The following is a 14449-nucleotide window of genomic DNA, read 5'->3' as shown; positions in this document are numbered from 1 at the left end:
ATCTTCCAGTTTTATCCCCTTTCTGCTTATTAGTCAACTCATCCTATGTTCAGTAGATACTGTTATCAGCATATATTGAAGTTAGGGGGTAAAAGATGTTGAGACATATCAGTAATAGACTTTTGACTTGATGACTCTTGAGGAGTACATTAATTTCAAAACCATTATGTTTTAACTTTTGTTCTCTAGGTTGGTAACAGTGCTTTTACTTTGGATATTATTATTATTATTATTTACTGTTGATACCCACAGATTGGAGCTGTTTGCTGAGTCGTCGAAACCTGCAGTCTCTAAGTAAAAGGCTGAAAGACATGTGTAGAATGTGTGGTATATCTGCTGCAGACTCTCCTAGCATTCTCAGTGCTTGCTTGGTAGCAATGGAACCCCAAGGCTCTTTTGTTATCATGCCAGGTTAGCTATCTTTAGTTTATGTCAGATTTCATTCTTTATGTACTTAAGTTTCTAAGTATTACGTAAAATTGATTCTTCATTCATTAAAAGAAAAAAATACCTTTCATTTTCTTTTCAGATTCTGTGTCAACTGGTTCTGTATTCGGAAGAAGCTCCACTCTAAACATGCAGACGTCTCAGCTTAATACCCCACAGGATATATCATGTACTCATATACTTGTGTTTCCAACTTCTGCTTCTGTGCAAGTAGCTTCAGCTACTTATACCACCGAAAATTTAGACTTAGCTTTCAATCCCAACAATGGTAAGTGAATTGTTCTCTGAAAAGTGAAAGTGAAGTCGCTCAGTCGTGTCCGACTCTTTGCAACCCCATGGACTGTATTCCACCAGGCTCCTCCATCCATGGGATTCTACAGGCAAGAGTACTGGAGTGGGTTGTCATTTCCTTCTCCAGGGGATCTTCCCGACCCAGGGATCAAACCTGGGTTTCCTGCATTGTAGGCAGATGCTTTATCATCTGAGCCACCAGGGAAGTCAAATTGTTCTCTAGAGGTTTGCAAATATAAAATAAATCTGGGTGATTCTGACTGATTATAGATTAGATAATGCCTCCCAAAGCATCTGTGTCCTGTATATGTTCCTGAAACCTGTGATTGTTAACATTATATGCATGCGCTTGCAGATCTGAGTAAAGATCTAAGATGGAGAGATTACTCTGGCTTATGCAGCTGGGCCCGAAACGCAGTCTTATATATCCATAGAAGAGAAATTTGACTGTACACAAAAGAGGAGAGGACCGTGTAGTGGGAACAGAGGAAAGCAGAGTCAGAAATGACTGCTGCTGACTTTGAAGATGGAGGAAAGAGCATGAGCCAAGGCATATAGGAATAGATGTTGGAAAAGACAAGGAAACAGATTTTTCCCCTGGAGCCTTGAGGGAGAGCACACCCCTGCCTATACCTAGATTTTTGGCCTAATGACTAGCATTTTGATTTCAACCCAGTAAAACTGATTTTAGACTTCTGACCTCCAGAACTGGAAGAAAATAATGTTTGTTGTTTAAATATGTTTTTGGAAATTTGTTAAACTGCTACAGGAGACTAATACCATTCTTCTGCTTTATTGATATCAGAACTAATGCTGTGAATTACCCCATAAATGTTTACTTATTTTTTGAGTGATTAATTAATTTGGCTACACTGAGTCTTGCTTATAGCATATGGACTCTTAGTTGTGGCATGTGGGAATCTAGTTTCCTGGGAATCAGACTCAGACTCCCTGCATTGGGAATTCAGTCTTAGTCACGGGACCACTAGGGAAGTCCCTGATGTTTACTTACGTTAAAAGGTAACATTGGTCATAAAATATTTGTACAGTTTATGTACATACTGTTGAGTTACCTGTATGTAAACTTTGCAGGTCATTTTATATTCTTTTCTATTTTGATTTACCAAAATAGTATAGTAATTTATAACTTTTCTAGATGTACTTGTATAGATTGCATTTTAGTACAAGAGAAAATAAGTGGTGTTCCATTGTTGCTCTGAGTTACCTTAGAAAATGGCACATCTCTAAAGTCAAAAGTATGGGTAATAATTATTCTCCTCTTTTAATGTGTATACAGTAACTTGAATATTTTAATAATAAAGAATTAAGGAATTTGTTCTAACTAGTCTCATTTTAAATACATTTTCATTCCCAGCATTTGTGTTAGTTTCCTGTTGCTATTTGTAACAAATTACCACATTCTTATTGGCCTAAAACAACACACATTTATTTTCCTACAGTTCTGGAAGTCAGAAGTCCAAAATTACTCTTACTGGGCTATAAATACAAAGTCAAGGTATCTACAGGGTTGATTCTTTCTAGAGGCTCTAAGGGAGAATCTGTTTCCTTGTCTTTGACAACTTCTAGAGACCATGTACATCTCTTGCTCATGGTCCCTTTTTTCATCTTCAGTGCCAGCAAGATAATACAGTCACATCTTCAGTGACTCTAAGCTTACTTTAACCCTCTTATTAGGACCCCTTTGGTTACATTGGACCCACTTGGATAATCCAGAAAAAATCTCCCCATCTCAAGACCTTTAGTTTGATCACATCTGCAAAGTTCTTTATTGTAACATATTCAAGGTTTCTGGAATTAGGATGTGGGCATTTTGGGGAGGAACCATTATTCAAAGCAGTCTCATGTTTGTTTATGCATAGTTGATTATTTGGCTCTTATCACAATATTTGGCACATGGTAGACATTCAATAAATGATTAAATTAACTCATTTTGGTTAAGATCCATTGTTTTAACCCTTTCTTGTAAATGACTGTGGGATATGAAAAAGGGAATATTTAATTTTTTCTTCCTTCTTCATAGATGGAGCAGATGGAATGGGTATCTTTGATTTATTAGACACAGGAGATGATCTTGACCCTGATATCATTAATATCCTTCCTGCATCTCCAACGGGTTCTCCTGTTCATTCTCCAGGATCTCATTACCCCCATGGCGGTGATGCTGGCAAGGTAACCCTGTTATAAGTTCAGTTTATCTAAATGTCATTCATTAACTTAGTAATGGATTATATCAATGAGAAAGAACACTTTTAATTTTCTTGCTAATTTTCAAGGGAAAAAACAGTCCATTCATGTACTTCTACCACAGAGAGTTGTACATTATTAAGAGGGTCTCTAAGGTTCTTTCTCTGACTTTGTATTTTCTAGACTACTTGGCATTAATCCTTTTTAGTTTTCCTGCCACTTCACCATAGCTTCTACGTAGAAATAGGATTAGATTATCTGAAAAACAGGGTATGACTCTAAGAGCTGCCATTCATATCAGAGCTGTGGACAAGGAACATAAAGGAAATACTGATTTTCCCATAAAAATAGAAAAAACACCAACCCCTCCCCTTTTTATTTTTACCACTTACAGAAACATTTTGTCTTGTCCTTCTGTTTGAACTCAAAACTATTTGAGCTTCATTTGAATAACATCATTATTTGAATGAAATTATATATATAGTGGTTATTTAATTATTGTAATATGCATATGTTTAAAGAAGGATCTTCGTTTGACCTTACTTTGCATCCTTTCCTTTTTCTTTTTTAACTGGAAAGAAATGAAATGATGGAAAAAAAGACACAAATAAGGAAAAGCACCAATAATCATACCACTTTAATAGAACCAGTTTTGTGGGATCTTAGTTCCCAGATCAGGACTGAAACTGCATCCTTGGCAGAGAAAGCGTTGAGTCCTAGCCACTGGACCATCAGGGAATTCCCTTAGCAGCTTTTAAATTGCATTGTTCCTTTACCATAGTTTGTTCTCATTGCTGTTCAGTTCCTAAGTCATGTCCAATTCTTTGCAATCCTGTGGACCGCGGCATGCCAGGGTCCTTCACTATCTCCTGAGTTTGTTCAAATTTATGTCCATTGAGTCAGCAATACTATCTAGTTTGTTACATCATTCCCCAAATATTGGACACTTAAATCTTTTATTTTTTTCTGTTGTAGGTAATAATTGCATTGAACATTTCCTGTTGATATATCAGTTTTCTTTTTATCTGTTTCCTTAAATAGCAAAGAATGTGTTAACTAGTCTAAAGGATCTGAGCATTGCCATAATGCCTTCCAAATGACTCTTAATTGCATTTTATAGATAGTGCCACATGAACAAAGGTAAATTCAGTCCACCTTTTGGATTGGGATACGATCATGAATTAGTTGAGAGGGTATTAGGAAATAAATTAGAAAGTTCATTGAATGTTTTGTACTTTTGAGTCAGCTACAAAGATTTATACACTCACATGCTAAACATGTGCTTGACATAATAATACAAACTTGTTAAAATAGTATATTTTCTTAAAACTCTTAAAATTCATTTATTTAATGCTATTACTAATTACGATACATAGCAAATTGATTTTTTAAAATATCCTTCAGTATTTTTTAAATTGAAGTAATTAGATAATGAGACTGATAGTAAAAAACCATTCTGTATTTATAGCTATTACAGTAAATGAATTAACACATTTTTAATTTTGTCTTTTTAAGGGTCAAGGTACTGATCGACTACTTTCAACAGAATCTCATGATGAAGTAACTAATATTCTTCAGCAACCATTGGCTCTTGGTTACTTTGTATCAACTGCCAAAGCGGGTCCCTTACCTGACTGGTTCTGGTCAGCATGTCCTCAAGCACAATATCAGTGTCCCCTTTTTCTTAAGGTATTGCTCTTATTTTTTTTCTGGCTAGTTCCTGAGTGATGCTGATTGACCACTTAAGTCCTAAGAAGTATGGAAGTGGTGTTTTGAAGTCTTTAGCTTTTGTCTGAGGTCTTAAATGCATTATCACATATGACTCTCTAGATAAAATAACAAAGAGAATAATTATGAAACAACTCTAATTCTTAAATTTATATTAAGTTTAAACTTTTAAATAACTTTAAATGGACTATCTGAGACCCTTGCTCTTAATTATTTTTAGCTACACATTTAGAGTTTAGAGCTAGAAGAAACCTTGTATTAAAATACCTTTAACCTTTTCATTTTCTCAGTGAGCATATTAAAAGTTCAGAAAAAATCGTTTGTCCAGAGTCATAAATTGGTAGTAGACTTGATTAAAACCTGGATCTTTTAATGATTATGTAATGTTATTCTTTGAATTATATCATAGTATACTCCTATTATGCATCATTATTTTGAGAACTAAAGGATTCATAATCTTTGTAAAAATGTTTACTATTTAGGTGCATTTCCCTACCTCCTTAAAAAAGCTTGCTAGCTTTGTGTAAATTGCTGTGTTAAAACTATTGAGTGGTTTTCAAGTAATGGTATTCTCAGACCCATAGTGACTTATTTTATCAAAACAAATTAATTATCAAGTGATATAACAAGGTGGAGATAAATCATAAAATGGTAAAATGAAATGTGAAAGCTCTATCTAGAGTTTGTTCCTGCTGCTACTACTACTTTTCCAGAATAACAAATGCAGATCTGATTTCACTTATTCTTGTATAAACCCACCAGAAGTTGACTGGTTTATTCCATAAATTATGCTAACTTAACTACTTGCCAACTGATTTTTATTTGTAGGATGAAAGTTGAATAGTATATATTTTAGTTTTTTAGGATTATATTTAGTGGGTACTTGAACCAATAAGCTTGTTGCTGTCTTTTAAGCCTGTTACTATTAAATCTGATTCCCTTGGCTCACATATCATTGAGTCAGTGACATTTTAATTAAACAGTGAATTTCTGTAGCACATTCATGAAGAATACAAGAGCTGTTGATCTGAATTGACTGTTAGTGAGATAATATATTTAGAGAGTGTTGGCCAAGGTAATAGTTTTAGCATAAGACTTTTCTACCCCTTCCAGTGTATGTGTAGTGGTCTTGTGTCTCATTACCAGAACGTGTTCCCAGGGGGATTTCTGCACTTCTGTAGTAATCCTTGGAGTTTCTACAAAACAAAGGGTTCTTTGCTCCTTTAGGAAGTGCTCCATGTGCTTTCTGCTCTCTTTTGTTATTACCATACACATTAAAAGCTCTGAAAAACAGCAGCAAATAATAGTGTTTCACAGAACATGTTTTTAAGAAACACCACTTTATAAGAAGTCCAAGGGACTATCCAGATTCTTTTCTACTCAATATTTATTTGCAGAGAGGATAGTGTAAAGTGGGCATTCACCCTCAGATACAGTGTAACAAGATTAGGACTTCTGGTCTGAATTACCAGGTAAGGCATAACTTACCATAATTTTGTTCACCTTTTTTTTTTTCATACATTCCATTTTATTTCTATACCATAGGCAATAAAATCATTTGGTATGTTTCTCTTGTCTTGGGAAAAAAAAGGTTACCTAGATGATTAAAAAAATCTGTTTATCATTGAAATTAGAGCACTGCTACTAATTACATTCATTTATTTGTTATAATCTGCCATATGAAAGACTTTTGCTTATAACTCATAAATCAAGGGCCCATGGGCAGTTGAAACATATTTTTGGTTATATTTCTAAATACACAACACAAAATTTTACACATATTATTGCAATTGTAGAGGAGAGCGCATCTCAATATAAAATAGTACCTTTTATGGTCGTACACAGAATGAGATCTGTCAAGAGTTTCTGCAGTCAGTACTATGTCTTTTCATAGCTTAACACTATTATATATTTTGACTTACAAACAAAACAGTTCACTTTTGTTTAATTGAAATGTGAAGAAGAGTACCACATCCCTTTCTTTTACTCTTGATTGCCATACCTAAGTGAGTGTATGAGTTGTTACTAAGCCTCCACTATGAAATTGAAGGGGCAAAAAATACATCTGTGCACTGTATTACTACCTAAGGTGCTCAGTCAGTCAGTCAGTTCAGTTGCTCAGTCGTGTCCAACCCTTTGCGACCCCATGGACTGCAGCACGCCAGGCCTCCCTGTCCATCAGCAACTCCCGGAGCTTGCTCAAACTCACGTCCATCGAGTTGGGAGATGCCATCCAACCATCTCATCCTCTGTTGTCATCTTGTATGCTTTCAGTCTTTCCCAGCCTCTAAGTCTTTTCCAGTGAGTCAGTTCTTCGCATCAGGCGGCCAAAGTACTGGAGCTTCTGCTTCAGCATCAGTCCTTCCAATGAATATTCAGGACTGATTTCCTTTAGGATGGACTGGTTTGATTTCCTTGCAGTCCAAGGGACTCTCCAGAGTCTTCCCCAACACCACAGTTCCAAAGCATCAGTTATTCAGCGCTCAGCTTTCTTTATGGTCCAACTCGCACATCCATACACAACTACTGGAAAAACCATAGCTTTGACTAGATGGACCTTTGTTAGCAAAGTAATGTCTCTGCTTTTTAATATGCTGTCTAGGTTGGTCATAACTTTTCTTCCAAGGAGGAAGCGTCTTAATTTCATGGCTGCAGTCACCATCTACAGTGATTTTGGAGCCCAAGAAAGTAAAGTCTGTCATTGTTTCCATTGTTTCCCCATCTATTTGCCATAAGGTGATGGGACGGGATGCCTTGAACTTCATTTTTTGAGTGTTGAGTTTTAAGCCAACTTTTTGACTCTCCTCTTTCACCTTAATCAGGAGGCTCTTCAGTTCCTTTTCACTTTCTGCCATAAGGGTGGTGTCATCTGCATATTTGAGGTTATTGATATTCCTCCTGGCAATCTTGATTTCTTGCTTGTGCTTCATCCAGCCACTGAAAGTAGCTCTGCTTAAGATTTATAGCTTTTATAGGTAAAATATTTGCCTATGCTTACTTCTGGTACTTCAGACTTCCCAGGTGGCTTTAGTTGTAAAGAACCCACCTGCCAGTGCACGAGACATAAGAGATGTTGGTTCGATCCTTGAATTGGGAAGATCCCCTGAAGGAGGCCATGGCAATCCACTCCAGTATTCTTGCCTGGAAAATTCGCTGTGGACGGAAGAGCCTGGCGGGCTATGGTCTGCAGGGTCGCAAGGAGTCACACACTGAAGCTACTTAGCACAGTACTTTTTTCACTGCTAGACCTAGGTTAATTTGCATAGTCTATGTTACATAGAGACTATACTCAGGTTTATCAGTTTTGTTCTTTCTTAAATGTTTACTTTACACACCTAGGCAGGTTATACATAGAAAATAATTAAAAATCCTTTTTGTAGGATTACTATGTGGCCTCGAAAGCAATGAAACTGAAAAAATTTTGTTATGCACTTAAAAATTATATAATGAATTAAACAAGAAGAATAGCCATGTTTATAGTGGCTCCCATTCATTACATAAGTCTAAAATATATTTCATCAAGGAGGAGACCTTGGGAAAATAAGGTAAAACCAACAGATTTTTTTCCATTTGGCTGACCGATTATCTGTTACTTTTTAGGCCTCTTTGCACCTCCACGTGCCTTCAGTGCAATCTGACGAGCTGCTTCACAGTAAACACTCCCACCCACTTGACTCAAACCAGACTTCAGATGTCCTCAGGTACAGTTCTTCTTACCATTAAGCTTGGAAGGAATTATCATGTTGATCCTTTCATATTTTTGTCATTTTGGGCAGTAGTTTACAGTTGTGTTACCTTTGGATCTCTAGTTGAATTATTTATCATTCAGAATGAGTGCTTTCCTTTCTAATACATGTAATATACCTCTGAGAACATTTTAATGAAAATCAGTTTTCTTTAACCTCCCCAAGACCCTCTATTTCATACTTTAACTTTTTTTCTGTGTGTGACTTTTAATCTTATATGCCATCTTCGAATTTGCTTCCAAAATTTACAATGTAGGTACATACATGACTGACTTAGTTTACTTGCTTTTCAGGTTTGTTTTGGAACAGTACAATGCACTCTCCTGGCTAACCTGTGACCCTGCAATCCAGGACAGACGCTCATGTCTCCCAATTCATTTTGTGGTGCTGAATCAGTTATATAACTTTATCATGAATATGCTGTGATCTTCATTTGATGGAACTGTGCAAGAAAAGAACAAGGAAAAAGATTTTGCTGCAACATTAAGTTACAGTTATCTTCTCAGTGAAAGTCATTTGTGATGGGGTCTAATTCTTATTACTTCAACAAATATTGTTTTGACTTGGGGGGAGGGGCGATAACCCTGTTATTTTTCATTGACTATACTGAACTCTTTAGGATGATGACTGATCGATCATACACAACGTATTATAACATTTTCGTAGCAAAATTAACCTTTTTTTTTCCAGTCACAGTATTTGTGAAAAGTAATGAGCCATAGTACCCAGTCATGTTAAATGAATATTAAAAGCATGGAGAAGGAAACATGAGGAACAATGAATTTCAACATATGGCTTCAGAACATCAAGATGTTCTTGTATCGGATTATAGTATCTAGTATTCAAAAATGCCTGCATCTCTTATTTATTGTAAGTTTTTAAATGTATAAATTGTCTTATATTTCTTAACCTCTTTTATAAAAATTTTCCTAGAAGGTTTATACTGCCTTCTTGCTTTAAAGCAATTGGTCTAAAATATATGTAATCGTCTTAATTAAAAAGTTGCAGTAGGGTTGCTTTTAGAGTATTATTTTTTTGTAAGGGGGTGGGTGGGACAGTAAATTTGTATTGTCTTGATGTACAGTTTAATGGGGATAGAGGGGAAATAATGTCCATACCATTGTGTGTGGAGGATTTACAGCTAAGCTGTAGTTGCAGAGTACATGTACAGTAATGAAGTTCACTGTGTTTATAAATTGAAAAGGTACCGGGTCTTACAACATTTTATATCGATCACACCTTTACAGAATAACATGATGGCAATATACAAGTGATATTGTTAGGTGGTTTAACTTAGAATAAAAATGAGAATTCTTCAGTTATATTTTGTACTATGGTTTAGGGCTATGACTAATATTTCAGGCCATTTCCAGTGAAAGAAACTTAGTTTTACAAGAAAAACATTTGCTACTGAATGCTTAAACTAATTTTGGTGTTTAATGTTACATGCTTAAAATTTTTTGTTTGTTTTAACAGTGGCACCTCTAGGCATGGGAGTATTATTAATTATGAAAATTATCTTCAGGATCTGCTATAGGTTGAAATTTAGCCCAGCTCTAGGCATTTTACAAATTATTTTAAGAGCAGTCACTCTTGATTGTTTGACTTTTTTTTTTTAATTAAAGATTGGGAATGTGTGTGAGAGTATGCATATGTATGGGTGTGTGTGTGCAATCAAACTGTGGTGTAAATAGATTCTCAGTGAATTCTGGTATTCAGACTATTCCACTAGTTAAAGAACCATTTTCTAAACTTAACCTGTTTCCTTTTGCCTTTTTTATTTATTTAATTTTCTTGGTTTGGAGATGGCAGTCCCAAACACCAGAGTCTGTACTTTTCTATAACACAGCTCAGAAAAGGCAGGGCATATGCCAAGGAGGTTCTCACCTCCCTAAAGAAGGGACTTGAATTTTAGGGACTTTAATTCACCCCTTCCTTCAATGCAGCTTTCCCTCTTCTTGTTTGCACATGCCAAGATAACTGCTTTTATGCAGCCTTTATCCCCTTAAAAAATCCTTTCTACAGTGCTGCTCACAAGAGAGTCCAAGTTAGCCTCCTACCTGTGTAGCTGACTTGAATTCACAGTCGCCAAGTCTACCTGTCTTTCTTGGAAGCAGTCTAGCTAAATTCTGAATTTGTATGTTCACTAATTCTCTACAAGGACAAAATGGATTGTATTTACAAAACTGTAATTTGGTATGTTTTGTTATTTTTTTTTTTAAACTGAAACTTGTTTTGTAAATACTATATGCTTAGCTTAAATATCACTTTCTTATGAAAAATATAACTTCTTCAAATTGTGTATATTAAAACATTAGCAAGTCTTGTTTTTCCTATAGAGAAAACACAATTGGTAACAAAGGTTTTCAATCATTTGTTCAAAATTATAATGCAATCCCAGTGGTCAGCCTATTTTTGAAGTGAAAATTTAAAGGTCACATCTGTGCATTTGTTCTTAAATTATGCTAACACACTACAGATTATGTTGGCATGTTTTGTTCTGTACTTAAAAAAATACTTGTCTGAGATTTGAGGGGAAAGATGCTTATTTGAAATTTGTATTAAAATGGTATTCTTTTTTATATATTTTATTATCTCAGTAGTGACTCTTTAAAAAATATACTCTCAGTTGTTTAAAATCACTAATCTATAGTAACCACACCTCAGTTTGAAAACATATTTTTAAAAAATTATTCCCTGACAGTTTCTTTTATATGGAGCCATAAGAAAGGAACCCGTTACATGATTCCTTTTTATCTGGGAATCAAGGAATAGTTCCCAAATATATAGGATTTACTGATAAGATTTTTTTCTTCCCTTCATATATAAATTCACACTCAAATGGAAAATTATTAAATAGCCATTCGAAAAGGTCAGGAAACTTGTTTCAGAAAAAAAAAAAAAAGTAAGCCCTTTGTGCAGGATGGCGGATCTGACTTACTAGTGTAGTCACAGACAAATTTTGTTTAAATAGGTAAGCAAAGTAATATACTTTATGCCAGTTGATCACCAACACCATGACTTCTTTGTTACAGTGCTAATGTCTGTTTTTTGTGCAGTTATCCATTACAAAGCAGGGTGGGAGTTGAGTATTTTGGCATTTTAAAGGATTAGTTATATAATGTCTGCTTCCAGCCAGTGAGAAACATCTAGCCATACCTTTCTTATGCAAGCCATTCAGTTATCAGGACTGTGAATTAACACTGTATGAATAAATTTCTGTACACCTTATTGTTTGGCCACAAGGCCACCAAGTGTACTTATATGTAATCCTTAAATTTTAAAGTAGCTGTAATTTTTAAATCTTTCTAACTTTTCTTAAACCACTAAAAATTAAGCTCTTACTACTTAGTCAACTATCCTCAGCTGTATTCGTACTCAATTGTCAGTATGGCACAGATTACTGTATTTAAATATTCTCCTTTCGTCTTCATATTTACCTTCTGAGGTAATTTTTTAACTTAATGTGTTACTACAAAGATTTGCAGATCTTTAATCAAGCACTATGTTAATACTGTAATATCAAAATACTATGTTGCGTTATTTAAAATGTTCAAATTGAATACATTAAAACGAAGTTTTTAAATGCTGTTGCATCATATAATTTGCTACTCATCCACTATGGCATCACATATCAGTCTATTAATACATTTAATGTTGCATGAGTGATGTTTTGGTCTGGGTTTCCTTTAAGACTTTAGTTTGTCTAAATTAAGGAAAAATGTTTTTGACATAAAATTCTTTTGCTTCCCTGCAACCCTCAAAAAAATACGCTAGAAAATCTTAACCATTCAGTTTTTCTTGATGTTTTAATGGGCCCAGAACTGTGGTTTAAATTTTTATATATGTGTTTTCTTTTTTGTGGAGTATTAATTTAAAACTGGATTTGGGACCTAAAATACTCCTCAGGTTGATGTATTCATGAAGTTTTAAAATAGCTTTAGTTTTCAGAGTAAACTGGATTTGTGGACCTTAAAGTTACTGAGTTTAAACTATAAATTGTAATGTCATTACTGGACATGTCAGCATCAACTCTCTCCAAATAGCTTGGTCACTTTATGAAGGGGCGTTTTAAAGTTGTTTAGCAGTGACATTTAATATGGTCCAATTGCTTTTTTTTTTTTTTAACGTGACAAAAAAAGAATAAGGAACAAACACTATTGCTGCCGAATGCCATAACACTGAGTTGTACAAATTGTGATTGAGGAAATGAAAAGGTTTATACTTTTTAAAAAAAAAAAACAAAAACAAAAAAAACTTCAAATGGAATAAATTATTCATGAAGCCTTCATTGTGGTGTCTCATTCTCTTGAAAGTATTTCCATCTTAAATTCATGTAAAAAGTAGTAGTGGTATTTTTATGTCACTTATAAATGAAAAGGGGCAATCTAAAAACTGATGAGCTTTTAATTTCTTTGAAGTATTTTGCTTTGTAAAAGATTTTAATCATACATCAGTGTATAATATACAGGAAAATTGTATTTATACATATAAATTCCTTTTAGGCTGATCAGTTTCATATTAGTTTTCTAAAGTTACCTTGAAATACTGAAAGCTTAGTTCTGTACTATAAAAAATTGCCTAAGTGTTATTGAAATATAAACAAAGTAGGTGGGTGGGAGGTCTGTTGGTTTGATTTTGGTTTTTTGCAGCACAGAATGGCTTGTGGGATCTTAGTTCCCAGACCAGGGATTGAACCTAGGCTTTCAGTAGTGAAAACGTGTAGTCCCAACCACAGGACTACCAGAGAATTTCCAGAGAAGGGTTGTTCACATATAAACAACCAATTGAAAAATAGCTCTGCCGATTTTGTTTAAGCAGCTGTTCAAAGTATTTTTGTCCAAACTTAAGCTGAGTAAGGACAAATCCCAAAATTGTTGTGCTCATTTTAAAATTGGTGGTCATTTCTGACAGCAGAAGTAAAAAAAGAATCCTTTAAAAAGGTGTGAATGTCATTGGAATTTCTAAATTTTTTTTTCTGTCAAGAGAAGACAAAAAAATTATAAATATATATTTTTATTACATCTGGTCATTCTCTACCTTTAAAAACAATTTAGCAATCAGTTCAGTTCAGTCACTTAATGTGTCTGACTCTGCAACCCATAGACTGTGGCACACCAGGCTTCCCTGTCCTTCACCAACTCCTGGAGCTTGCTCAAACTCATACCATCGAGTTGGAGATGTCATCCAACCATCTCATCCTCTTGTCCCCTTCTCCTTCTGCCTTCAATCTTTCCCAGCATCAGGATCTTTTCCAGTGAGTCAGTTCTTCGAATCAGGTGGCAAAAGTATTGGAATTTCAGCTTCTGCATCAGTCCTTCCAGTGAGTATTCAGCACTGATTTCCTTTAGGGTGGACTGGTTTGATCTTGCAGTCCAAGGGACTCTGAAGAGTCCTCTCCAACACCACAGTTCAAAAACATAAATTCTTCAGTGCACAGCTTTCTTTATGGTCTAACTCTCACATCCATACATGACTACTGGAAAAAAACATAGCTTTGACTAGACGGACCTTTGTTGGCAAAGTAATGTCTTTGCTTTTTAATATATTGTCTAGCTTGGTCACAGCTTTTCTTCCAAGGAGCAAATGTCTTTTAATTTCATGGCTGCAGTCACCATCTGCAGTGATTTTGGAGCCCCCCAAAATAAAGTCTCTCGCTGTTTCCATTGCTTCCCCATCTATTTGGCGTGAAGTGATGGGACCAGATGCCATGATCTTAGTTTTCTGAATGTTGAGCTTTAAGCCAGCTTTTTCTCTCTCCTTTTTCACTTTCATCAAGAGGTACTTTAGTAGTTCTTCACATTCTGCGTTAAGAGTAGTGTAATCTGCGTATCTGAGGTTATTGATATTTCTCCCAGAAATCTTGATTCCAGTTTGTGCTTCATCTAGCCCAGCGTTTCACATGATGTACTCTGCATATAAGTTAAATAAGCAGGGTGACAACATACAGCCTTGATGGACTCCTTTCCCGATTTGGAACCGGTCTGTTGATCCTTCTCCAGTTCTAACTGTTGCTTCTTGACCTGCATACA

General features: G+C 35.2%; 1 protein-coding gene across 2 annotated transcripts in view; it reads left to right on the top strand.

Moving 5' to 3' along the window:
- MED13 (mediator complex subunit 13) overlaps nucleotides 1–12706 on the top strand; it is a 97762-nt gene extending 85056 nt beyond the window's left edge. For both annotated transcript variants that reach the window (XM_055577431.1, XM_055577432.1), the window contains exons 25-30: nucleotides 253–411; nucleotides 530–715; nucleotides 2780–2928; nucleotides 4459–4632; nucleotides 8272–8372; nucleotides 8711–12706. In XM_055577431.1, coding sequence (XP_055433406.1) covers nucleotides 253–411; nucleotides 530–715; nucleotides 2780–2928; nucleotides 4459–4632; nucleotides 8272–8372; nucleotides 8711–8843 — 902 coding nt within the window. In that variant the 3' untranslated portion in view covers nucleotides 8844–12706. The remainder of the gene's footprint in view (nucleotides 1–252; nucleotides 412–529; nucleotides 716–2779; nucleotides 2929–4458; nucleotides 4633–8271; nucleotides 8373–8710) is intronic.
- The last annotated feature ends 1743 nt before the right edge of the window (nucleotides 12707–14449 follow it).

Source organism: Bubalus kerabau, chromosome 4, assembly GCF_029407905.1.
Source record: "Bubalus kerabau isolate K-KA32 ecotype Philippines breed swamp buffalo chromosome 4, PCC_UOA_SB_1v2, whole genome shotgun sequence".
NCBI lineage: Eukaryota > Metazoa > Chordata > Mammalia > Artiodactyla > Bovidae > Bubalus > Bubalus kerabau.
Note: the sequence above shows the minus strand (reverse complement) of the source record. Positions and strands in the feature narration are given on the sequence as shown.